At 45.3% G+C, this 25917-nt stretch overlaps 1 protein-coding gene across 4 annotated transcripts; it reads right to left on the bottom strand.

Annotated features, from left to right (window-relative positions):
• Window positions 1–989: 989 nt before the first annotated feature.
• FEZ2 (fasciculation and elongation protein zeta 2) lies at window positions 990–25649 on the bottom strand. 4 transcript variants are annotated; one of them, XM_083604349.1, is made up of 10 exons: window positions 25149–25473; window positions 23115–23223; window positions 22183–22299; window positions 21681–21825; window positions 20346–20614; window positions 10091–10171; window positions 6124–6199; window positions 4455–4520; window positions 2369–2397; window positions 990–1919 (listed from the first exon to the last, which is right to left on the bottom strand). In XM_083604349.1, exons 1-9 carry the CDS (start codon window positions 25418–25420, stop codon window positions 2387–2389), a joined length of 1146 nt encoding a protein of 381 aa, XP_083460475.1. In that variant the 5' UTR covers window positions 25421–25473; the 3' UTR covers window positions 990–1919; window positions 2369–2386. The 4 variants fall into 4 exon arrangements, 3 of the variants coding, with proteins under 3 accessions (XP_083460475.1, XP_083460474.1, XP_083460476.1); XM_083604348.1 differs by lacking the exon at window positions 2369–2397 and having other exon boundaries at window positions 25149–25569; XM_083604350.1 differs by lacking the exons at window positions 2369–2397; window positions 10091–10171 and having other exon boundaries at window positions 25149–25649.
• Window positions 25650–25917: the final 268 nt, after the last annotated feature.

Raw genomic sequence — 25917 nt, 5'->3', positions numbered from 1 at the left:
CAGCTTTGCTGGCAAGCAGCCATTGGCCTCTGTAACATGTCATACCGTAGATATGCTTAATATGCAATGGACAGGGCTTCAGTATTATTATTTTCTGAATCAAAATCACCGTACACAATGGAGCCACACTGAGGAGGGGGGTGGGAAATGCACTCTGAATTAATTTTCGCTACTTCAGGAGGGTATATGAAAACTTACCAGATGGTTTGTGCCCAGGTATACCACATCTATAAATAAACTGAAAGTCAGTAGATCTTGGAAAGCACAGGTTAAAATCCGTCACAAACACTGTTGCTAAGCACGCAAGCTGCTACCCTCTCAACTAGCTGCTATTTCCGGCTGTCATGAAATATCCTGTGCATGGAGGCAATTTGATCTGGAGGTGGCGAAGATACGTATCGCTGTGGTGAGATTAGCATCCCAGAGGAAAAGTCATAACTTCCTGCTCAGACAGAGATAACGTGAAATCTTCTCAGCTGCAAAATGAATCTGAGATTAGAAGTCCATAAAGATAGGATACCCTTGATAAAAAGAATTTCCTTCTGCCAACCCTCAGACTATATTTCTTACTTCTACTCAGAGTATACATTGGAGCTGGTGTGATGTGGCTACGTTTGATAAAGGAGGAAAGATTGAACCTGCATAGGTGTTCCTAGGAACAGGGTAACTTTCTGTTCTAGTGTTCTTGTGTATTGGGTCACATTCTTGACATTTCAGGAAACAGAAGGCTGCAGCAAGTTGCACAGGATAAACAATCCTGAAGTGAATGCTTTTTTACAGCCAGTTTTTTAGCACATTCATCTTTTAAGCTATTGCTCTTTCCTGTCTGCAGTTTTGAAAACTTGGTGAGACTTCTATTTTGTTGTTATTGCCAAAGTCCCACCTTTGAGAGGAGTTAGTATGTTATACACCGTAAGCAAAAGAAGTGCAGCGGGCAGACATTGTGCTGCAATACATAAATCAAATCAAATAACAACAGGACAACAGTGTCTTTTTAAAAATGTTCATTAATATACTGCAGCATATAAAATGTTATACTATGACCAAACATTTAACATGTGGACTAAAAAGCACAATAGCAGCAAGATATCCATATTCAACTACATTCATTTAAATAATTAAAATACTGAGCACAATATTAATGGGACAATAATTTGAAACAAATCAATCAGGAAGATTTCCCATGCAAGGCTGACTGTGGTCTTTCACATATCCCATTCATTTCCATAGGGCTTGCAGAGAATAACTTCCTGATGAATTGTAATCTCATTAAGCGAGCCAACCAGTAATGGAAAAATGATACCCTACCTCTTTTACTTCTGTAGAGTGCTGAAAAATTGATGAGAATCCGTAAACAGTAACACTAAACACAACAATACTTCTTTTTAACTCTTACATAAAAAAAAAGTTCAGTGCTAGTTCCCATATCACTATTCTAGAGTCTCCAATGAAGAACTTCAGTCAAATTTTGCAGTGCAGGTTCAGCTTTTGAGCCATTTTACACATTTAATGTAATGCAATAACCTATTGCAGTTATTATTAAAGTTCTGTTTAATGCAATAGGTTTTTATTTACACTAAAGTTTCTTGTTCTTCCACAGACTCCGATTGTTGTGGAAGATAATAACATGCCGTGTGTTTGTAAAAAATACTGTTTAAAAAGCCAAAACAATGCATGTGGATAAAACTGTACAGCATTTGTTCTCTGCTCAAATACATCACACGAGTGAAAAATAATAATGGATGAATTCTACATACTCTGGAGGACTCACTCCAGGATTCAAAAGTCCAAGCAGGCAATGAAAATAGTAAATACATGAGAACACAGGGCCAAACTGAAAGGCTTTGAACAACCTTTGTCACAGGAATTAGCCTGGCTGCCTTTCACCAAACACAGCTCTCTTCATGTAGGGCACAAAACTGCAAAAGAATAAAGATATGCATATAGGTATTTTTGGATTGGCTCATCCCAAAACAGTGTCAGATATGATCTAATAAAACTAGAATGCTGAGATCTCTATTCTAAAAGCGTTACCAAATTCACAGGAAGCAATTGCTATGCATAATGAATATGGACCTCATTCCCCATCACACAAACAAAACAAATCCATAAAGGAACACACACTACCATCAACTAATTACTTACAGAAATGAGTTAAATAGAAGGTCATGTCTTGGGTGACACAGAATAATTCTTTTAAAAAGTAATTGTCCGGATATCTAGCAGATCTCTCAGATACTCCATGCAGCAACAATGAAAGAACAACTCTGATGCAAAGTGTACTCTCTCCACTGACAGATTACAGCGGGAGTCAAGACATGTCCTTTACATATTCCTCATTCCTGCTTCAGAGCTAAAAGACACAAACCTCAGAGCAATCCAGCTTTCAAACCAATGCTAGCACAACACAAAAGCAAATGAAGAAGTAAGGTTTAAGGTTATCAAAAGAGGAAAAAGTACATATTTCTTTAGTATCATGAACATTTTGTGCTAATCTGAAAACAGTTTTTTATTAAGAAAATCTTTACCCTGCAGGTAATAAACTATAAAAGTAGTGTTAAAATCCCATTTTAATTCAAAAGGTTGGAAACAAAAACCCAAAGCTCAAAACCACACCAAATATATATATTTTTTCTTTGGTAGCACACAAACGTTCTCGTGTGTCAAGTTCTTTTCCACCCTTAAGTCAACCTAATGAGATTCTTGGTCGAATCTGCAACAGATACTCAACCAGGAAGGTGAACAATTTCTCCCTCTTGCAAACGTTCAACACATTTTACACAAAGCTTGACATGGAAGAGGGGTGTAACCCTTTCCCTTCCCAACCCTGTTGCATGCCAGAGCTTTAAGCAATTTTCTTTGCTGTTCCTCTGCTGCTGCTTTTTGCCATTGGTTTTCATTCCACTGCCTACTTATTTAGGTTCAGGAACCTTTACGCCAGCAAGGGGTTAAAAGTACTTTTTGTATTCCGTTTGATTAGCCTTAAGCATTGCATCTGGTGAAAAGTTTCTCTCTTCAAAATTCTGCTTTATTGGCAGCACCAGACTGCATGGGCAATTGGTTTAAGAGGGTATAAAAAGTTTCATTTCAGATGCTTGCAACAGGAGTTACTGCTAGATATGAGAACTGTTTTTATATAAGTCTTTAGGTTATATTTTGTGCCTTACTAATGTGGGACATTGCTGGTTTGAAAGAAATATATTTGGTTAGAGTATTGTTTGGTTTGTTAGACATATTTGTACTGATATGTCACTCCAAGTAAAAAATCACAAGTAAAAGAAATATGATAATTGTTTCTAAAAAGTGTATGAGGACATATTTTTTAACATTTTATATTTTTTATCCCCTATCCTATTTATGCTATTTGCATATCTGCAGTGCCCAATGAATTTTCCAAAGCCTACAATAAAGTACATTTCTAGCACTCACACCTTGAATTCCAACAGGCACAAATGCAAATCCTATACTCTTACTGCTACATTGAACTGACACAAAAGTATTTTGCAGCAGTATTGCACCAGGTATGTGAACAGCATTACATTGTTATACTTGCTTTTTTTTGACAAGTCAAATGATAAAGACAAAATGGATTTTCTAAAAACCAGCTTAATGGATTGTTGTTTTTTATTCAGCTGCAAGTTATCACCCTAACCTTTGAAATCCTTTTCTAAAAAATCCTCGTACTATGGAAATATTTATTTACAGTCGACTCATAACTTGCACGCATTTAACTTGTGTGATTGCCGCTTTATGCGCTTGGTGGCCAGCGCCACACACCATCACACAAATTAAACACACGCAAGGTGGAGAGTTTAAAATACCACTTTGAAACACTGCACAGGTAGAACAGAACACTGCTTTTCTTTCAGCTTCTATAAGAATACCAGGTAAACAGTTAATGAGGAATATGTAATAATTCTCTAGAACCTTCTCAAACATTGCATAGGTCTCATTAAGACATGAGCAACATAGCTTTTAGTGCTGGCATATTTCACGAGAGCAGCTTTTCCATGAGGCAAGTTGTTTACAACCCCTATAAAATACTGGTGTGAGGAAGCGTTGCCCTTTGAACCATTTCCAAAGCACAGACAAATGACTTTTAAGTCTCTGCACCCAATGTTTAATCTCCACATCCCAGAGCTCTCCCCATCTATGTGTCTTCACCTACTCCATTTATGAAGCCAGCAGAGTGTTTTGATTTATTTACTATTTCAAATTCACAACTCGCACCCTTCCTCTCCAAAGGGACCCCAGGGCAGCTCACAATAATTATATTACATAAAACAAGTTTTAAAAACACTGTAACATACTGCAGACAGCAGTTAAAACTAGTAGTGAAATGGCTTTATAAAATTATTGGCCAAAAGCCTGAATGGATAAAAGCCTTGAAATGTAGAAATATTTCATACTCCACAAATTAACATTTTTTAAAAAAAGATGCATGACTAGCTCACCCTTCAAAATGTAGTCTGTTAATAAGCTTGGCACTTTCTCACTGTCTTCTTTCATGGCATGAAGAACTGTAAAATGTGGAGAAGATGATCAGTGGAAGAAGCACCAACTTAGTCAATATAAACATGGCATTTAGAGCAGTGCTTCCCAAACCCTTTTCACACAAACTACTGGAAAATTGCCGAGGGTTTTGGCGGACCATTTAATGATTTTTCTGCCTGTTATAGCAATTGCAATGCACTGTGCTAGATAAGGTGTGATTTTAACTGTATTTTTACAGGCACGTAGTCGACTACCTAAAAGAAGTGCACTGACAACTGCTTAGAAACCCCTCATAAGAGCAACTGTATTGAAGGTTTTTGTGCACATTATTTCGCCCCCCTACTTTCATCCAAGTCAACCATGAATAAGAACATTAAACAACCATAGCTTTAATCAAATGTATATCTCCCCAACAAAGTGGACTGTTCTATTAATCTGTAATAATAGGGTTCATTTTCAATGATAGCACTACTTGCCTGGCCACCCCACAAATGTCCCCCAAGTTCTCAGGGTACAAGGGCATTGGATGCTGGAGTCTTTAGTGTTGCGCTCCATAGTCAGCAAGTGGTAGATAGCTCACTTCATGGCTGCTTTGTCCTCAATGCACCCAAATAATTATTTCTCAAGTGCATTCAAAGCAACCCCTGCCCACAACAGGTCTAGAAACCAACAGATGCTGGTAATTTGGTAAACTAGCCACTTGTGCTAACCTGCCAAGTGGCAAGGGTAATTTTACTATTTCCCTTTTGGATCAATATATGTGAATCAAATAATGGGCAACTTTTATGAAGAACACATCCCAACCTCCTTAATATTTAAGAGTAAATACCTATGTAGAATTATACTTGATTGTAGCACATTTACTGTTTCGTTCTGAAATATTTGTATATCAACAGCTGAGAGTCCAGTGCTCTAAATAAATGTTTTGAGGCCTGCCACACAGTGTTAGCAGGGAGAGTCAGGAAGTCTGTTACTGAGTCAAGAATCAAGTTGCAGCTAGTCAGTTGAAAACAATACCGTTAACTCTTTAGATAGTGCCTCCTCTGAACTGTTTATGAATGGAGAAAGGGATAGTTCTTCATTAGTATGGCTGTGACTCTTGCCAAGTACTTGATACAGAAAAAACAATCTGGAGAAGAAATGTTTCAGGAGAATTGGACAACTATTTGCTTGGAAGTTACTACCTTGGATGCAGACAGCGAACCTGAAGAAATTTGGCTAATCGTATCATGTACCTGAACTTCCTGGCTGATTAAAACTAAACAGTAGAAGTTAGTTCTACCAATTTCAGAATATTAATGCATATCTGAGCTGGGGAATAACACTGATTTCACCAAAAGATGCAGGAAGGGTACAACCTTTTAAATAAGTCTTCATTTGATCTATGTGCCATGGGGCAGTTAGTGGCCTCTCTGGGTAACATGAACAAGCATATGGCTGCTGATCAACTCCAAGCATTTTTTAGTTATTTCAGAGTCTAGAACATAAAATGCTTGCTTGGCCTTCTAATGCAATTTTCCTCCAATGATACACTGGGAGATGTGTAACCCCACTGACTCTTCCGGACACCTAAGAAAATAATCTAGAATTTGACTTTTGAAAGTACCTTAATCACTATTATATACTTACTTTTTGTTAATGTTTGGAGATCTTCAACTGATGGAGGTCCACTTTTCTTCTCATAAGGAATAACTGTTGTCAGGTACTGCCAAATGAATGCAAGGATTACTAAATAGCATCAGTGATTCTGGGCACAACTTCCAGTTTACAGTCATACGATAAATATATCTCATTATGTACAAACCAGATCTGTTAAATTCTATCTAAACACAATGAAGCCAATTCAAATATATTATAGAAAGCAACAAAATGATGTGTTTTAATACAGTGTGTCAAAATTGATCTTAAATTCCAGAATACTGTTTACAAGGTAGCATCCCAGGGTGTCCATTCCCTCACTGATGGAAAGAATCCGTTTGCAGAATGAGGACAGAAACAATTTCTGGTGATTCCGCAAAGCAGATGTGATGCAGACAAAATGCTGAAAATTGTTTCCCTCTCTCATTCTTCTGATGGATTCCTTATGCCAATGGACACTGTTGGATATGACACATTGTAGTTAGCCAAACTCTTCCTTTTAGAGATTTTCTGCACTGTAAGGAAGTTATAACGGGATAGTACACACAACATTTTATTTTTGCATTTGATAACCAAATGTAAACCCACAGATCTTTTAAATGCCAATAATAAAGAATAGTTACTATATTTGTTCAGGAATTGTCTGCTCTGTCTTTCCATCATGGATATACTATATGTAAGTGTGTGTGCGTGTGTGCGTGTGTGCGTGTGTGTTGGGAGGTGACTCCATGGAATGACTTGCTGCGTGAATTGTGAAATAAGTTAGTGTAACCAACTGACCAGCATCTGGACCAAGGAACACACCCAAATATATTTGGATGAGTGAAATCGCATTCTGGCAGGCCAAGCTCCCCCAGCTGCTGCCAGGAAAGGTGTGTTAGTTTCCTCTATGCACTTGCATGAAGGCTTACTCAGTGGCAGTGGCAACGTAATGGTCCAGGGAACTGAGCTGCCCAACTGTACTGAACAACCCTTATTTGCTTTCACTTTGTGGACATAGCCCATTTTGCTTGGAAAGGCATCTCTGAAGCTAGATATTCCTTTCTACTGCAACTGCTTTGTGCTGCTGAAGAAGCAAGCTGCTTTCAATCAGCATTCTGTCTCTAGTTCTTCAGCATTTTTCCTTTGGTGGCATGTTTTATTATTGCCACACAGAAGTGTGTAGTAGTAATAATAGTAATGGAAAATAGTAGCAGTAGCAGCAGTAATGTTTTATGGCAGACACCCGCTCACTACTCAAATCTTTCCAATTATGTATTTCAACTTTAAACACAGTTGTTCCCAATACATGGGCTTACATTATACACATCTGAATTTAGTTCAAATTGGTTTGAATAAATATACAGATTTCAGAAAACTGAACGTGTTTCTTTTGAAGCTTTTACTGGCAATATTTTTCGGCTCCATAATTTCAAATTTGGCATTCATTGGGGTTTTTTTGTAGACTCTCAAGCCCAAAACTGAACGCTTGGGGATTTCTGAAATAAAGAAGCCCTCCTTGCCAATAGGTCACAAGGCAATATGCAGAGCTGTACCCATGCAAATAACATTTTAAAACTCTTTCAACCATTGAAACCAATTGACTTGTTAACCTATGGCAACATATGCAGAGTATTCCCCCCATGATAAGAATATAATAAATAGCATAACCCTATACAAGTTTATTCACAGAATCACAGCACGAGGGTTATCTAGCCCAACCCCCTGCAATGCAGGACTCTTGCCCAATGTGGGGCTCAAACCCATAAGATTAGAGATTAGATGAGATTAAGAGTCTCATGTTCTACTGACTGAGCTATATGAAAGTCCTGCTATGTTCAACCACTTATTCCCCTGTAAGTGTGTTCAGGACTGCAGCCTAAATGACTGAGAAGCTGCTGCCTGAGGCAGAATACCTTAGTCTGAAAAGAAGCATTACGCATTTGAAAATTCCAGAAAAAGAAATATGCATGTTAGCATCTCTGTATTTGGGATAGAGAGCTATCAAACTAGTAAAATACTTATTTTGCAGACTACAGAAGTGATGTCAAATTAATGTACATAGTACACATACCTTACAATGAGCTTCTAAAACAATGTTGAAGGTTCTGACAGCAAACAATATTGGAGACCCCAAACCATGCTCAGCAAATATCACACAGCCCCTCCTTTCAAAACTGCCCACACCAAAAGTTGATACAAACTTTGCTCCAGTTCAGAGACTGATAAGTAGTACATGGGCTTCTGCAGCCACAGAGTTCTCTGCCAATAAGTTGGGCATTTATTTCAACAGAAGGGCTTAATTTGCAAGCACCAAGTTGAACAGAGATCTAGGCATCTGCAGGAGCTCAGTGTGCAAACGGATTGTATTCGTCTAGTAAAAGGACTACCATGGAAGCACTGGCAGGGACTGCTTGGAATGGGCTCCACTGGGGACACTGACAACATACACAGCAGTCCAAAAGACCCCAGCTCATTCATTTTAGCACTGTGGCCTTCTTCTGGACTTAGATTGCAAACCACTCTAACCACCTGAGCTATCCAGGCTGACCCAATAGAATTATAGTTGGACAGGACTCTGAGGGCCATCCAGCTCAGCTGATTAAAGTGTGGTGGATGCCAAGGTTGTGGGTTCGATCCCCGTAAGGGACAGCTGTGTGCTCCAACATTGCAGGGGTTGGACTAGATGATCCACAGGTTCCCTTCCAACTCTATGATTCTATGCAGCTGTCCCATACAGGGATTGAACCTTCAACCTTGTTTTTATCACTGCTCTTCTACCTTCCATATTCTTTAGGGACCCAGGATTTAAAGAGTTCTAATGTTCCCAGCCTCTCTTCAGGACTCTCCAAGATGAGGGCTGGTCAAAATTAGATTTTACCCTCTCCAAATCCTATTGTCACTACTCAATCCAATGTTTATGCTAAGTGGTGCTAACTGCAAAGAGAAGCTGTCCAATGATTTTAATATTGTTAAAAAGATTACCACAGACTATGAAATGCGTACATAGGAAGCTACCTTGTCTTATACCATCTGTCTCAGAATTGTTTTTGTTACCTTTATTTAAAGCCTGTACAAATATAGAAGTACATGTTCTATCTGAGATTTTTAAAATGAAAGTGTGTTTAGTAAAAAAAAATGTATGTCTTGTCTTTTAAACAATTTGATCCTCATGAAAATTTGCATAGTAGCACTAGCTGTGGGTCTGATCTAAAACAAATATGCCTGATCATAAAAACCAGCCAAAACCACATAACTGCAGAGTTAGAAGGTACCCCTAGGGTCATCTAGTCCACCCCCTGATTATTGTAAGGTTGTATAGACATACATTTTCAATACTATAATACAGTCTAGCAATCTGACATTGGGATATAAAACATAATAACAACAAATTGTTTGGAGAAAAAAAGTATTTATGGCATTTAATATCCCTTTGGATTGTGGATTACATATATATTTGCTTAAAATGAAATAAAAAATTGTCCAAGGAAACACGTGATGTTTTAGAATCCATAATAAAGAGGCTTTAAACCTACTGAAAGTTGCTAGTCTTATTTACTATACACTATTTCCATGCATTTCTTTCTTCTTGTGCTGAAGTATTTAAGCTGACATGACCTTCTACTGCTGATTTCTTATGCATGCAGTTCATTCCAAGTATGTATTATGCTGATGCCTATATTTTATTTTCAGAGGTTAAATGAACCCTAGAGGGAAATTGTTCATTTGCTGCAATTTTTCTGTGCATATCAAGGTTTGTCTGCTCTTTAACTACCGAGGAAAGAAAACCTTTGCAAACAAATCATAGCCTTGAAGGCAGAGAAGACGCGAGTAAGCATGCTAATATCCCCTCCCCCTCCGGTGATCACTTGTAGTCTGAAAATGCTACCGCTGCCAGCTTTTTAAGGCTTTGATTTATATAAAGACAGAAAGGATAGCACAAGGGAAAAAACCAAAGTGTCAGAGGAGAGCCCAGCACCTGTTTTTCTCCACCCGAGTTTCCAAACGTTTGACGGAAGCCATTCTGAATAACATTTGAGATCCCTTCCATGCTGAACCGCTATAGGGAGCAAGAACATGGCAGGAGGGAAAAGGGAAGGGAGAACAGAAAAATTTAAAAGCTATTAGTTAGGATTTACTAAAGATGCAAGCAAGGTAAATGACAGAGACAAGCTGTTAGGAATGAATAAATGCAACTGCAGTTTAAGCGAAGAAAAGCTTACTTTTTCAATATTTAGTTCTTTAGCAAAAGAAAACTATAGAATTTAGAAATAGGACCATCAGTACAGTTTTATAAACACAGGCCTGATACCAAAGTGTTTTCTACATGAATTATGTGAGATGCTAAATGTCATAAAACAGACTTGTTTGCAGCCACAGCCTAAAGCTTCAGACACCTGATGTTTGCCCACCTGTCAAACTAACCTGTGGAGGGTTCACTACTTCTGGATCCGACCCTCTGGCTGGATCCAGTTCCTCACCCTTGCTATAGTAGCTAGTCTTTTACTTTATTCACACCAACCGTTAAATTAATATGCAGCATGTAGAATAAAGAAGAACACTTAAAACCTAAGATATAAAAAAACGTATACTTAGTTGTCCCAATAGGCATGTCATGCTGTCAGGGAATCAGGAGCAGGAGCACTGGGGAGAGAGGATTGGGAGAGCGAAGGGGAAGAATCCGAGGGCAGCGTAGGGGAGTATGACAGTGGCCCGAGAGATTCCATGAGCTTCTCCAGCGAATCAGAAGATTCCCAGAAGGGGGCGCCGATGGTCAGGGCAAGGGGGGTCCCAGGGGGGACGCACCAGAAACAAGGAGCCAGAGGGGAACCCCAAAGCAGCAGTGGAGGATCAGGACCAGTTTCCCCACCAGAGCGTAGTGGGGGGGAGGAGTCACATGTGTCAGGAGCAGTGTCTCCTCCAGAGAGGGAGTCAGGGCTGACCACGCCTCCAACGGAGGGGAGGTCAGTTGCAGCTAGCCCCCCCGATGGGGGAAGCAGTGACAGCAGCAGTGGAACGGTCAGGAGGAAAGTTGCTGGCTGGGCGCGCGCGCCAAGTTCAAATGTGCAGGCGCGCGGAACAGCAGGAGACCCGGATGGGGAACCAGCTCCTAAAGCCCGCCGGAGGGAGGGAGAAGGCTCAGGGGAATCAGCGGGAGAAGAGGCTAGAAAGGGCGGAACCCCGGCGGGCAGGCGGACCCAGAGGAGGAAGGAGCAGCGGAGAAGGTGGAGCAAGGCTAGACTCTTAAATTGGTGTCAAGGGGGAGGAGACTCAGACGGAGCATCAGTGGTCTGACACTTTAGACGTGGGGCTGCGCGCTGCGGCTCTGGAAGTGAAACTGAACTTCAATAAAGGCTTTTATACTTAACAACGAAGCAGCGTTGGTCCTTTGTGAGCTGGGACCTAGGGTAGCCCTGACAGTATGCTCCGTCCCTCATAAAAACCTCGCAGCGTGAGTTGGTGCAGCGAGGGGCAAGACTTGGTGTTTTGCGAGCTCACGAAGATAGGCAAAGATGACTACAGAGAGCCAGGTGAAAGAACTGCAAGAAGCAGTCACGACGCTTTACGCGGAAGTAGCAGCATCCAGGAAAAGAGAAGAAGAAGCAGTAGCGCTCTGCCGGGATCTGCAAGCCAGGTGGGACCGTTGGGGGAAAGAGGGGCTGCCAGGACCCAAACCGGAGGGAGTTGGCCTCGGGAAGAGGGGGGGCAGCCTGGTGGCGCACTTTGATGGGAACCTGCAGCAATACCCTAACTTCAGAGCTGACGTGGTTTACGCGCTCAATTTGCTTCGGAAAGACTTTAGAGATGAGGAAGAGAAGGTGGGCTTCATAATCACTCATTTGCATGGGGAAGCAAAAGCGTGGCTGCGGAATTTGTGGCGCGAAAAAGACCCTGCCCTCAAAGATTCCGATGCATTTATCAAAGCTATGGACGCTTGCTTTAAATCTACGGTAGATGTAGATATTGCTCGGAGGGAAATGCATGGACTACAGCAAGGGAAAGCGACGGTGAGGCAGTATCACTCGCGCTTTTTTGCCTTACTGAACGTGCTGGGCTGGGAGAAGGACTCCATTGCTGTCAGAGACCTGTTCTGGGAGGGGCTAAGTGGAGAGGTGAAAGATGAACTGGCAAGAGGAGAAAGACCCCAAAATACCCAAGAAGTTGCCCAAAGAGCGTTGGCAATTGGTGTGCGCCTGGAAGGACGTAAGGGAAGCACCCCAGCCAGGACAACCCCTTTCTTTCCCAGAGAGGCGGGGCGGGCGCTGTCCATGCCTCCTTTGGGAAGGGGAGAAGAGCCGATGGAGATTGGTGGTGCAAGGGCTCGGACTGCCAGCAGAGCCCAAACACCGGGAGCAGTCAAGGGGAAGGCTCCTAGAGGGACCAGGAAGTGTTACATCTGCGACAGTGCACAGCACATGGCCAAAGAGTGTCCCCAGAGGCTCCAGAAGCACACTGCAGCCTCAGCAACAGTAAAGGGAACAGGTGAGCAGCTGAAACAGCTGCAGGGGGAAGAAGAAGCCTGGTTGGAAACAGAGCCACTGGGGCCCAACCAGGCAAGTCAGTGAAGCAGTCCCCAGAGATTTTACAGCCCACAGACCCCCTCCCACCCAAACCAGTGGTGCAACTCACCGCATCGCTCCAGTTGCCCAATGGGCACACCATGCAAGTACCAATAACCATTGACTCTGGGAGCAACGCAGACTTTATTGGAGTGGACTTTATCAAGCAACATCGCATAGCACTCATGCCAGCCACGATGCCCCTAAACGTCGTCACGGTCGATGGCAGGAAGCTACTGGGAGGAGAGGTGGTACAGCAAACACCACCGATGGTGATGCAAATTGGAAACCACCGCGAAGTCATCAGCTTCAACGTCACCCACCTGTCGGACACGCCCATAGTGTTGGGTATGAGTTGGCTGGATAGGCACAGCCCGGCATTGGCATGGTACCAGCGGCAGTTGACCTTCTGTTCCTCCTACTGCGCAGAACACTGCATCCAGACCCGCCAGGAGGAGGAGGGGCAAGAGGATGAACCGCAGCTACACCTAGGCATGGTGCAAGCGGTACCCAACAAGTACAAGGAGTTTTTGGAGGTCTTCTGCGAGAGGGAAGCGGATAAGCTGCCTCCCCACAGGCCTTACGACTGCAAGATTGACCTCCTGCCGGGAGCGACGCTGCCGACTGGGAAACTGTATTCCATGTCTGAAGATGAACTGCAAGAACTCAGGGAGTTCATAGATCACAACTTGAAGCGGGGGTTCATCCAAGAATCTAAAGCAGTGGGGGGCAGTCCCGTGTTTTTCGTGAAGAAGAAGGACACGCCCCAACGGAGACTCATAGTTGATTTTAGGACCATAAATTCCAAAACAAAGCCCGCAGCATTCCCCATGCCCAAGATCGACGACCTGCTCGCGACGGTGAGGAAGGGACGGATCTTCACCAAGTTGGATCTACGAGGGGCGTACAACCTTATACGCATGCGGGAGGGCGATGAGTGGAAGACAGCCATGTTTATACCTTTAGGCACCTATGAATATCGCGTAATGCCTTTTGGTCTGCAAAATGGCTCCCATACCTTCCAAGCTTTCATGCATCACGTGTTAGCGGGACTCCTCTACAAGAAGTGCGTCTGCTTCCTGGACGATATCCTGATCTTCTCGGAATCGCAGGAGGCTCACGAGAGGGACGTCAAGGAGGTCCTGCAGAGGCTACGGGAGCACAGACTTTACGCCAAATTAGAGAAGTGCCAGTTCGACATGACGGAGGTGGATTTTCTGGGCTACAAGCTGTCCGACAAGGGACTCGCCATGGACAGCGCCAAGGTCCGCGCGGTGTTGGACTGGAAGAGCCCGCGCAATCGGAAGGAGGTCCAGAGGTTCGTCGGCTTCGCCAACTTTTATCGCAAGTTCATCAAAGGGTTCGCGAAGGAGACGGCGGCCATCACGGACACCCTCAGCTCCAAGAAGAAGAAGTTCACCTGGACGGACCAGGCGGAGCAGTCCTTTCGGAGACTCAAGCGTCTCTTCGCGTCCGAAGAACAGCTGCTACATGTAAACCCCAGCAGACCAATGAGGGTTGAGACGGACGCCTCAGACAGAGCAGTGGGGGCCGTCCTGTTGCAGCAAGATCCGCAAGGGGAATGGAGGCCGTGCGCATTCTACTCCAGGAAACTCAGCAAGGCGGAACAGAACTACACCATCTGGGACAGGGAGTTGCTGGCCATTCATGCAGCTTTCAGGGCGTGGCGGCACTTCCTCGTTGGAGCCAGACACACAGTGCAAGTCCGCACGGACCATAAGAACCTGGAGTACTGGCGCACGGCGCGGTTCCTGAACCAGAGACACATCCGCTGGGCGGAGTTCTTTGCGGATTTCGATTTCCGGATAGAATACATCCCGGGAGACAACAACGTCATGGCGGATGCACTATCCAGGAAGCCGCAGTATCTCGAGGAAGCGGCGCCGGTGGCGGCCAAGCACATTTTCGCACCGAAAGCGTGGGCGTGCGCTTCAGCTGCCGTGGACCTGGACGCGGTGCGTCGAGCGCTGCAGACGGATTCGTTCGCACAATCCAAGATGGAGGAGGTGCGAAGAGGCACAGCGAAGGACGACGAGTTCCAGATACGAGACGGACTGCTCATCCGCAAAGGGGCTCTCTACGTGCCCGGAGACGACCTCCGCGCGAAAGTCTTGCAGCAGCTACACGACGCGCCCAGCGCTGGGCACTTCGGCAAGGACAAAACGGCGGAATTAGTAACCAGAGACTTTTGGTGGCCCAAGGTGAGGGGAGAAGTCGCGGATTACGTCTCCAGGTGTGACACCTGCCAAAGGGCCAAGCCAGTACACAGGAAGCCGGCGGGTCTACTAGAACCCCTACAGACGCCGCTCGAACCGTGGGAGAGAGTGGCCCTGGACTTTGTCACAGATCTGCCCAGCTCGCGAGGCAAAACAGCGGTGCTCGTGGTCGTAGACATGTTCACCAAGATGGCACACTTTATTCCGTGCGCGAAGGTGGCCACAGCGGAACAGACCGCCAAGCTGTTCATAGACCACGTGTTCAAAGCTCACGGCTTGCCGCGGTCCATCCTGTCCGACCGGGGTCGCCAATTCGTCTCGAGCTTCTGGCAGAAGCTGCTGGGCATCCTGAACGTCAAGATCAACTTAGCGTCGGCACGACACCCGCAGACCAACGGACAAGCGGAGAGGGTCAACGCCATCATGCAGCAGTACCTGCGATGCTACGCCAATCAACAACCCTCGACCTGGGTGGACTACCTACCGCTGGCCGAGTTTGCCTACAACAACACGAAGCACGGGTCTACGGGAGTGACACCGTTCTTCGCCAATAATGGGCGGCATCCCAGAACTTTCCCGGGGTTAGAGACGACGGGGGAGGGGGAGCCAAGGGGAGCAGAGCACTTAGCAGCAGAGTTACAGGAGGTCCACGAGCAACTCCGAAGGCAATTGGAACTGGCGAAACACGCCTACAAGATGCAGGCAGACAAGCACAGGAGGGTCGGGGAGGACATCCAGGTGGGGGACTGGGTCTGGTTAGCAGCCCAGGCAGTGCCGGCCAGGACGCTAGCAAAGAGGAAGCTCAAGCACAAGCAGCTGGGACCTTACCAGGTCGCGGCGCAAATCAATCCAGTGGCCTTCCGGTTGACACTCCCGGAGGGCTCCAGAATGCACCCAGTCTTTCATAGGTCAGTGCTCACACCCTACAGGGAACCCCACAGGTTTCAGGCGACAGGGAACGCGCCAGACACACTTAGTGAATCTCCGAAGAGGGAGGGGTCACGGAGGGCGACGCCACTCAACGAGGTCACGGAGATTTTGGACTCGAGGTGGGGGGAAGAGGGGGTGGAATACCTCCTCGCCAGGGAAGGTACCCCAGCCAGTGCCAACAGGTGGGTACCGTGCTATGCCGTGGAGGAGCACTATCTTAAAGACGAGTTCCATGCACTCTTCCCACACAGACCTATGCCGGCAGAGTATTTCGACGACTGGCTCTTCACGCCCACACTGTCAGCCAGTACGTTCCAGGGTTTTTCATCAGCTGAAGAGACGACGCCAGACACTAGCTCCTCGGAGGGGTCTCTCTCGGGGTTTGCCACAGACCGCTCCTATTGGTGGGACACTCAACCGGAGGTGGGGTGGCGCAGGGAGCTGCTGCGGGGACCTTTGCAAGCTGTCTCACCAGAGGTACCCGGGGGAGGGGAGGACATGGACGTGTTGGGGGAGGATCCTGGATTCGAGCACATCAGCAGAGAGATGGAAGCAGAGGAAATCGACGTCGACGAGCCCGTTGCGGTTGGGCCGGATCCAGTGGACCGGCTACACACCAGGGGGGAAGAATGGTATCCCGCACTCACACCCACTGGACTGGAGCACCCGGAACCCACACCCGAAGAGGGGGAGGGGGGAAGGGGGGGCTTCGAGGGGGGGATGGATGTCAGGGAATCAGGAGCAGGAGCACTGGGGAGAGAGGATTGGGAGAGCGAAGGGGAAGAATCCGAGGGCAGCGTAGGGGAGTATGACAGTGGCCCGAGAGATTCCATGAGCTTCTCCAGCGAATCAGAAGATTCCCAGAAGGGGGCGCCGATGGTCAGGGCAAGGGGGGTCCCAGGGGGGACGCACCAGAAACAAGGAGCCAGAGGGGAACCCCAAAGCAGCAGTGGAGGATCAGGACCAGTTTCCCCACCAGAGCGTAGTGGGGGGGAGGAGTCACATGTGTCAGGAGCAGTGTCTCCTCCAGAGAGGGAGTCAGGGCTGACCACGCCTCCAACGGAGGGGAGGTCAGTTGCAGCTAGCCCCCCCGATGGGGGAAGCAGTGACAGCAGCAGTGGAACGGTCAGGAGGAAAGTTGCTGGCTGGGCGCGCGCGCCAAGTTCAAATGTGCAGGCGCGCGGAACAGCAGGAGACCCGGATGGGGAACCAGCTCCTAAAGCCCGCCGGAGGGAGGGAGAAGGCTCAGGGGAATCAGCGGGAGAAGAGGCTAGAAAGGGCGGAACCCCGGCGGGCAGGCGGACCCAGAGGAGGAAGGAGCAGCGGAGAAGGTGGAGCAAGGCTAGACTCTTAAATTGGTGTCAAGGGGGAGGAGACTCAGACGGAGCATCAGTGGTCTGACACTTTAGACGTGGGGCTGCGCGCTGCGGCTCTGGAAGTGAAACTGAACTTCAATAAAGGCTTTTATACTTAACAACGAAGCAGCGTTGGTCCTTTGTGAGCTGGGACCTAGGGTAGCCCTGACACATGCGTAAAAACAAGTCCCACTGGTAAGTCACCTTCTTGACTGGATCCCTTACATTTAAAAGGGTGCTGTGTGTATAGCACATGTGAATGTACATGGGGAGATTGGTACTGGGTAAGGTCTGCATGTACGTATGGAAGTGAGAGCTGAACAATAAAGCAGGCTGATCGCCGAAGAATTGATGCTTTTGAATTATGGTGCTGGAGGAGACTCTTGAGAGTCCCATGGACTGCAAGAAGATCAAACCTATCCATTCTGAAGGAAATCAACCCTGAGTGCTCACTGGAAGGACAGATCGTGAAGCTGAGGCTCCAATACTTTGGCCACCTCATGAGAAGAGAAGACTCCCTGGAAAAGACCCTGATGTTGGGAAAGATTCAGGGCACAAGGAGAAGGGGACGACAGAGGACAAGATGGTTGGACAGTGTTCTCAAAGCCACCAGCATGAGTTTGACCAAACTGCGGGAGGCAGTGGAAGACAGGAATGCCTGGCGTGCTCTGGTCCATGGGGTCACAAAGAGTCGGACACGACTAAATGACTAAACAACAACAAAGGTCTGCATGTGTATCCCGTAACATGGTTTGATGCCAGTGGCAGTCACGTGTTTGTAGTCTACCTTTCTCTGTTCTGACCTCCCCACTGACACCAAAAGGTAATTAATGATTGCAACGTGAATAAAACCAACCATCTGCTTTGACTGCTTTGAATGCAAGGCGTTTTCTCACGCAGCCCAAAAATGTGCAGGTGCACAGGGACCATTGATTTTGGTTAACATATCAGCTTAGCTTCTATTTTACGACCCACAGGTGGGGAATCTCAGGCTTGCGGGCCAAATGCAGCCCTCCAGGTCTCTCTGTTTGGCACCTGGCACTTTCTCTAAGCCACAGCACTCACTGGCCCTGCTTTGCACCCCATGTGTTTTTTGCCTGGCTGAAATGTGCACTTGAGCACTGATAATACCTCCTGCTTGTCCTAATGGAGGATAGAGAGGGGTATGCAGATGTGATTAAAAACTAGCCTATTATACAAATATAACATTTATATTAATAGTTTCACCTCCAGCTCCACCCTCTAATGGAATGTGGCCCTCAGGCTGAAAAAGTCTTGTCCCCCCCCCGTTCCAAACCCAATTGTTTTGTATACAAGATGGTCTCCATCTCGTACAGCATTTTTAGTTCCAGCATCTTTTGCAGAGACTGCAGCTGGAAATCCTTCCAATGCAAAGAGCACCCCTCTCAAAACTACTCTTGCCTTGGCTGAGGAGGGGAGCAGAAAGAGGAATTGCATACCAACAGACCTTTTTCCTACAAAGAGGTTGCAAAAGGGAGGGTAGCATTTAGGGGCAGCTCACGGCTGTCCTCCTGCATCTCCTCAAGCCCCTCTCAAAGATAAGCAGGCCACAAGGCCCTGCGCAATGCCAGAACCTCTCTCATCCTTTGTACCACTTGCGATTAGGGCCACTTTTTGAACTTAGATACCGTACTCAAGTAAAAAGACATGCAGATTGCATCACACGTAAATGGTACACATGATACATGTGAACAAAGGTAGCGAAAAAGACTGTGCCTCGGACGCATCACTTGGGTTCAACTAGAAACTCCTTGGTGCTCTAGCACATGATGTTTGAGTATCTGTATACTTCTCTCTGGAGCAGATTGACCTTTAAAATGACAGTCACTTATGGTACATGTTCCTATTCCTCCTAAAATTAACAAAGCTTATGACTAACCAATGTCCTGGCCAATGCAGAGTCTATTAATGCTGTTATTTATGCATTTACTATTAAAAGTGCTCTGTCCTTTTTATGGCAGCATTATTTATACATCAAGTCCTTCATAAATATCTTTCATTAAGCACTTACTCCCTAGCTTTTTTTTATTTTTAATGAAGATATAATGCCTCGAGGCAAAGCTTACTTGACACCATAGCACAATCCTACTAAGCATAGATCTTACTAAAATCAGTGGCAGGATCTTTCTGGTCCCCCAAAGTCCCTCACATTAAAAGGATGTGCTGTATGTGGCAAGTACTCCCGCATCTTTAAGTTCTAGTGTACCTGGAAAAGGGTTTTGAGGGGCCTCTACATGCTGATGACAACACTGGCAAAAGAACGTGCGATCCCTGAGCAACTGGAGGAGGCAGAGGCTTGAGCAGGACATAGAAGACATACAGAATTGAGAAAAAAGAAGGCTAATGAAAGGAGATGGGGTATGTGGAAAACTTTATATGGCAAAGGGTATGTATGCTATTGCAGTGGCGTAGCATGGGTTGTCAGCACCCGGGGCAAGGCAAGTAATTTGCGCCCCCTAACCTGTGGATTTTAGCACTCGAGTCTCTTCCACTAGAGAGCTGCGAGTGCGAGCGCCCCCCCAGATGTTGCGCCCGGTGCGGCCGCCCCCCCCCCCCTGCACCCCCCACGCTACGCCACTGTGCTATTGCAATGACAGTTACTGGAATCTGTCCAATAGTTCTGCATCCTTGTGCACAACTTCACTTCTATTCCATTTCTGTAATCACTCTAATGAAAAATTACTACCAAGACCTCTGTACTTTGGATTTCTAGATTTTAGACTGAAAGGTTTCCATCATTTTCTGAATTTCCAGGGCAGTATCATTCCTCTTTACTCCTTACAAGTTGCTCAAGCAGGTAAAACAAAGCATGTACAGTACACATTCCCTAGAACATAGTAAGTGCAGTGTTTATCCATAAGGAGTACAACTTCTCAAAGTATTTGACTAAATTGTTGTACTATTGCAAGGATTGGCACTATGTTGAATAGAGCCCACTGTAAATGTTTAACTGCTACAGTTTAATGAAGTCATAGTTGCCAATCAGAAGCTATGAGATTCCCTAATAATGGCAACCAGAAAGACAGGAGATGTATATACTTTAAGAAGTAAGACGTAGATAGAAAGTGATCAACTAGAGTTAAAATTCTAATTGGGTTTCTATCTACAGACACAAAGGACAATGTTCTTACTGTTCCAGGCATATGACTCCTCTCTTGCTTGCCATTCTGAGGACTGCCATTTTTCAGTTTCTTTTTCTTCTTTGCCATTTCCTTCTGTTCTCTTTGTTTGTTTTGTACTTCAATAAGGACAGAGATGAAGCTGTTCTTTACTTCCTTCTCAAATTCCAGCTCGTCTCGTAGTGCCAACTGCTGCACTAGCTCCTCAGAGTAGTCCTTGATGGCAGTCTCAATCTCTTCTAACAGATCATTTAATTCTGTCACAGATAGATTTTTCACACCTGTTTTCCAAACAGAACAAAAAATTAGGTTGCATATAATATTGCATATCAAAAGCAGCATAAATCCAATACTTTGCTACTAGCAAATGCACCCAAAGAGCAACAGCTGCCAAATCTATGAACTTATGATGAAACACTCTTCCGCAACTGCAACTCACTTCACATGTGATGGTGCATATCAGGGGTGGACAAGCAATCACCTTCCAAGTGTTGTTTGACTACTTGCATCATCCCTGACTATTGACCAGAAGAATTGAAATGCTATTTTCAAGAGGTGTCACCAGTTTTAAGGACAACGTGTACATCTGTCCTACTCAATAGTTGCTTATAGGAGGAGAAAGCCTCCTATCAGGATGGGGCAGAAAAACGTTTAGTTATCCTGGATAACTGAAATTCCTCAAGACTGTATTTCTACAGAGAATTACAGACATCTGCATCACCGAATACAGTCTGCTTCCACTTCCACTTGGCCTTATCTGTGGACAACATGACAGCAAAACTACCAAGAGAAAGACAGGCAAACATAATAAATTGAAACATGGTGAATCAGGTGTTCATCATTCTATAGTGGAAAATACTTGGGGGGGGGGTATACCACTTTTGGGTATATGAGGCAAACTTCTGTATGTTACACAAACCGGTATTTGCTTTAAAAAAATTTCTTATAATATTTATTATATTCAGATGGAGATCAGTGCCGGCATTAGCCTTTACAGACAAAACCTTGTTATGTGAAGATGACATTGCAGTACACTGGAGCATAAAGGTCTTCAGAAGAATCCCAGCTCATTGCAAACTATTCCATAATCAGGCAAGTTCCAAAAAAAAAAAAAAGCAAAAAGAATCCTGACAAAATGCAGGAAAGTGTTCCAGAAAATGTTTTATTTTGACAGATCAGAAACATATGACATACTGTTTTGACCTCTTCAGACAAATCAGATGCAATCAAGGCATCTAATAAAAATCATGCCTAACTGTGTGTTTAGAAGTGAAATTCTCTTTCAAACATTGAACAGTTTGTAAGAAGAGGAAATCAAATGCAAAATACAGCAGAAGGATTCCTTACGTTCTTCATAATTGTGGTTTGTACTAGATCTCTTAAGCGTTTGAATTTCCTGGGACAGTAAGGACAGGCGGTCTGACTGGGTTGGTGTTTCTTCATCATCTGGATCTGGAGATTCCTGCATCATTTCCTCTATTTCTTCAATCACCTTTCGAAGTAAACACACAAACACAGAGTTATGGAAAATCAAAGACATAACGTAACATTCAGGGCTTATTTTCAAAACTTAACAGTAACTTTCTAAGCATTTTCCTTCAATATAAAATATTGTCATATGAGGCAAATCTTCTCCTGATATTTCATTTGTGTCTTTTTATGAGATGCAAGCATACCTGTAAATCCAAACAAAATTACAATATGATAGCAAAGGCTGGACTTTGGGTCACATTCCTGCATTCCTATAGTTTGTCTCCAAGTGTATTTAGTATTTCTTCCATTAGAGAGATAAGAAGCTTAATAACAAGGTGCTGTTATCAAAGCTGAATGGGTGCTTTCTGTTCTTTACCTGCTCAGCTGTGAAGAGCGGTTCTTCATTGATGCAGGAAACTATAATAGAATGCATGTCTAGTTGCTCTCTCAACTCTTCATCATCTGATAAGTCAAGGTTCATGTTGTCATTAACCTATATAACAAAAAGAATTGTAAGAAAACCATTATTAAAAGCATCAAGACATTATGTGACAAATCCCAACTATTGTTTTTGGATCCTAAATCCTTTCAAGAAATACGTGATCATTTTAAACCAAAGGCAATCCTAAACCCACTGACCTCAGAGTCCCACAACTCCATGGAACTTACTTTTCAGTAAACATGCATAGGATTGCACTGCAAAGCAGTGGAAACAAAACAAAACAACTAGGTCAGAACTTTAGCCCAAAATTAGAGGCAAAATTGCTTTTAGCTGTAATCAAAGAAGTCATTTTCTGATTTGGACATACACTCAATAAGGTATGGTTTATGTGCAGGGGTACATACATGGTTCAGTATTTTAATACGTTGTAAGTCGCTTTAATATTTTTCGAAAAAGCGATGAACAAATATAAACAAGCAGCCACTAACTTAAATAGAACTTACATAACATTGCATAAAAGTCTGCACACAACTGCAACTATAAGAGTGAAAGAAATGTTAAATATTATTACTTTATTACCCACTGTTCATTCGCAGTCACAAAAAATAGGGTGGGTGCTGAAAATATACAACTCAAGTGTCAAAAGGTCAACGCAAAGAGGTAAATACGTCGACTCTCATTTCTAATCATAAAAATTTGGCAGATATATTTTTAAGAGGCAGCCTCAAGATGGAAACAGAAAGTTGAGAATTTTATGTCAAAAGTTCCTTCATTTGACAAATGATGCAACAACATTGTGGTTATGTGCCACAGCAGCAAGCATTCAAGAGAAAGCTGTTCAGAAAGTATTGCAGGCGTGTACTTACTCCCTTTTCAGAAAGATTCAGTGTTGGCAAATGCAGTGCTCTGGTGTGTGAAGACTTCCAGTCAACTGGCATTACATTACCATAATTATCTGTCAGAGCATTCCAAATCCTGGGGGGGGGGGGGGAATAAATTATATTTTAGGCTTCAAGCTATACAGCAATTACTATATTAAATCTGACAAATATACTGAGCAACACTGTGGTTTTAAAAATGCATTAACCAGGTGAATCCCACAGTGGTTCCAAAATCAAACATTTTGGAACTACATACATAACAATAAAAATGAATCTCTCAACTAAGATGGGATGGCCCTAACCCATCCTTACTTGTGTGCAATAAGCTGTGGCCCAGATGGTAATACTCATTCCCACCCTCCACCCTTAGCTAAATAAAAAGCTATATGCAGCCAGTTCAATGAGACCCAGATGGATTTCATGATTCACATTTGTAATGCCTATGTGTCCATGGAAGTATACTTGTTTCTGCATGTGGATTTCCCTTGCTGGGATGGAGTGGATACCTTTAAGGTAATAACATACAGTGAGGGGGGAAAGTATTTGATTCCCTGCTAAATTTGCCAGTTTGCCCCCTGATGAAAAAATGCCCAGTCCATAATTTTAATGGTAGGTTTATTGTAGCTGTGAGAGACAGAAGAGGAAGAACAGGAAAACCCCCAGAAACCCAGAAGACAAAAGTCAGAGATTGATGTGCATTATAATGAGTGAAATAAGTATTTGATCCCGTATCAACCAGCCAGATGTCAGGCTACCTGGTATCTTCACTGTATTTCTTAGTCAGAGGGCAAACAGGCAAATTTAGCAGGGGATCAAGTACTTTCCTCCCTCACTGTAGATACGTGAATAACAGCAGCAATTAGCTTTGCATGCACAGAGGCAAGAATCTAACAATTGCCTTGCTCGGTTAGACTGTATCTAGTCCAGTACTCTTGTCTGTAACAGTGGTCAAATCATATTTCTCTGGGAAGCTCACCAGCAAGTCAGCAACAGAAATAGCTGACATGTTTTTTGTCTCCAGTAACTGGACTGTGTTGCCTGGGTTCACAAGGCCTCTGAAGAATATTCCTCAAAGACTTATTACTTTTGGGGCAACCCAGAGAATATGTGTTTATAAACAGAGAATCTAATCTGAGAGGATTAACTGTATTGGAGAACAAATCAGAGCAGATGACAAACTTGTGCTTGCTAAGAAGCAAACAACATAAAAAGACGAAGTCAAAGTTCCACAGACTTTAAAGAGAAACCTCTAGTGAGCAAGGTTTTAAGAACACTGACAAGCGGGTTCTCAAATATTATGGTTTAGAAGCAACAAATCATGTCTGTGTATGGAAGCTTCCCATGCCTGAGGCTGCAATCTTTTGACCAGGAATAAGCCCCATGCAGAGCCAACACGTCTTCTGGGACTGGACGGTTTTTTAAAGGGCCTCTCCTTAAATAAATCAATGGGCAGTTTTCTGCGCACAGATAGTTCTCCTTCCACCAGACAGAGAAGTCCCCTCTAAGCTGGAAGCCGGTTCTGGGGGACTAGAAAAAAGCTTGCCTGCGTGGCTGAGTCCTGACGTACTAAAGAAGCTTCATAGAATGGCAGAGTTGGAAGGGACCCCCGCGGGTCATTTAGTCCAACCCTTGGCACGATACCTACAGGAAACCGCTCTGAGCTTCCGAGCAACCCCCCCCCCCCCCACGAGCAAAAGGCCGAGCTCGCCGAATGCTGCCCAACCAACCCTAGTGTTGCATTCCGACGTCTTCCTCAAGGGCCTCGGGGACCGCGCAGTGCTGGGGAATGCAGAGGGCGGCGCAGCTCCCTCCCGCCTCCTCGAGGGGGCGATTCTGCGCTCCCAGCAGCCCCTTCATCCCCAACCACCAGCTCTTCGCGGGGAGAAGCGTCTCAGGGCCCAGGGCGTTAATATCTGCCCCCCAAACTATGCACCCCGTCCCGAAAAGGCCACACCGGCCTGGGGGGGCGGGCCCGTCACGCACCCCCCCCCCGGAAGGGTCCCCGGCCCGGCCACTCACTCGTCTTCGTGCAGCGCGCTCTGGTCGCTGAGAGGCCTCGGCGGGACCCGCGCTTCCCCTTCGGCGCAGCTCGGCGGCGGCGGCGCCTGGAAGCAGAGCGGCAGCTGGGCCGCCAGGTCGTTGCCTCCTCCGCCGCCGCCCCAAGAGCCCCCTTCCCGACACGCCGCCGGGGCCTCCGGGCAGCCGCTCTCCTCGGCCGGGGGCTGGAAGCCCGAGAAGTCCTGCCAGTCCCCGGCAGGATCCCGTTGCGAGGCCGCCGCCGCCGCCGCCATGGCCGACGACGCAGCGACTGAGGAGAGAGGCCGGCCGGGCCCGGCCTGCGCGTGCTCGCCGCCTCGCCTCCGCCCCGGCGCTCCGCAGCGCGCGCTCCCGGTTTGCCCGGGCGGAGGGGCGCCCCGTTAAGGAGGGAGGCCGCCCATCGCTCGCACCGAAACCGAGATCTTGGCCTCTTGGTTTGGGAAGCTTCGCAATAGGCAGTTGGGTGACTCGGAAGCCGGCCCTGCATTGTTGAGCGGGGCTTTGCTCCCTAAGTTTATTTATCAATTCTCCTCTAGAATTTGCAGCCTCTTTGAATTTAAAAGCTAGCCAAGTACCGTAGTAAACTACACCTGTGCCCGGTGCGAACCGTATCCCGCCCCCATTGCTACCTATCACTACCTGCTTCAATTAGAACAACAGATTTTGAACAAGAAGAGTTACATCAGAGGCCGCTGGTGGTAACATTTCGGGTGGGTTGGGCTGCAGTTTTTAGCCTGACATGTTTTCATAG

Source organism: Podarcis filfolensis (genome assembly GCF_964270895.1).
Source record: "Podarcis filfolensis genome assembly, chromosome: 3".
Lineage (NCBI taxonomy): Eukaryota > Metazoa > Chordata > Lepidosauria > Squamata > Lacertidae > Podarcis > Podarcis filfolensis.
The sequence above is the reverse complement of the archived record's forward strand: the minus strand, read 5'-3'. Positions and strand labels throughout refer to the sequence as shown.

Bases quoted from the DNA above. Each gene is read 5' to 3' on its own strand.
- FEZ2 (XM_083604348.1), bottom strand. From the start codon at position 25,420: ATGGCGGCGGCGGCGGCGGCCTCGCAACGGGATCCTGCCGGGGACTGG. The intron at 23,224-25,148 runs GTGAGTGGCCGG...CCCCCCCCCCAG, and splicing joins AGCGCGCTGCACGAAGACGA to GATTTGGAATGCTCTGACAG. The intron at 20,615-21,680 runs GTAAGGAATCCT...TTTGGAAAACAG, and splicing joins AAACCACAATTATGAAGAAC to GTGTGAAAAATCTATCTGTG.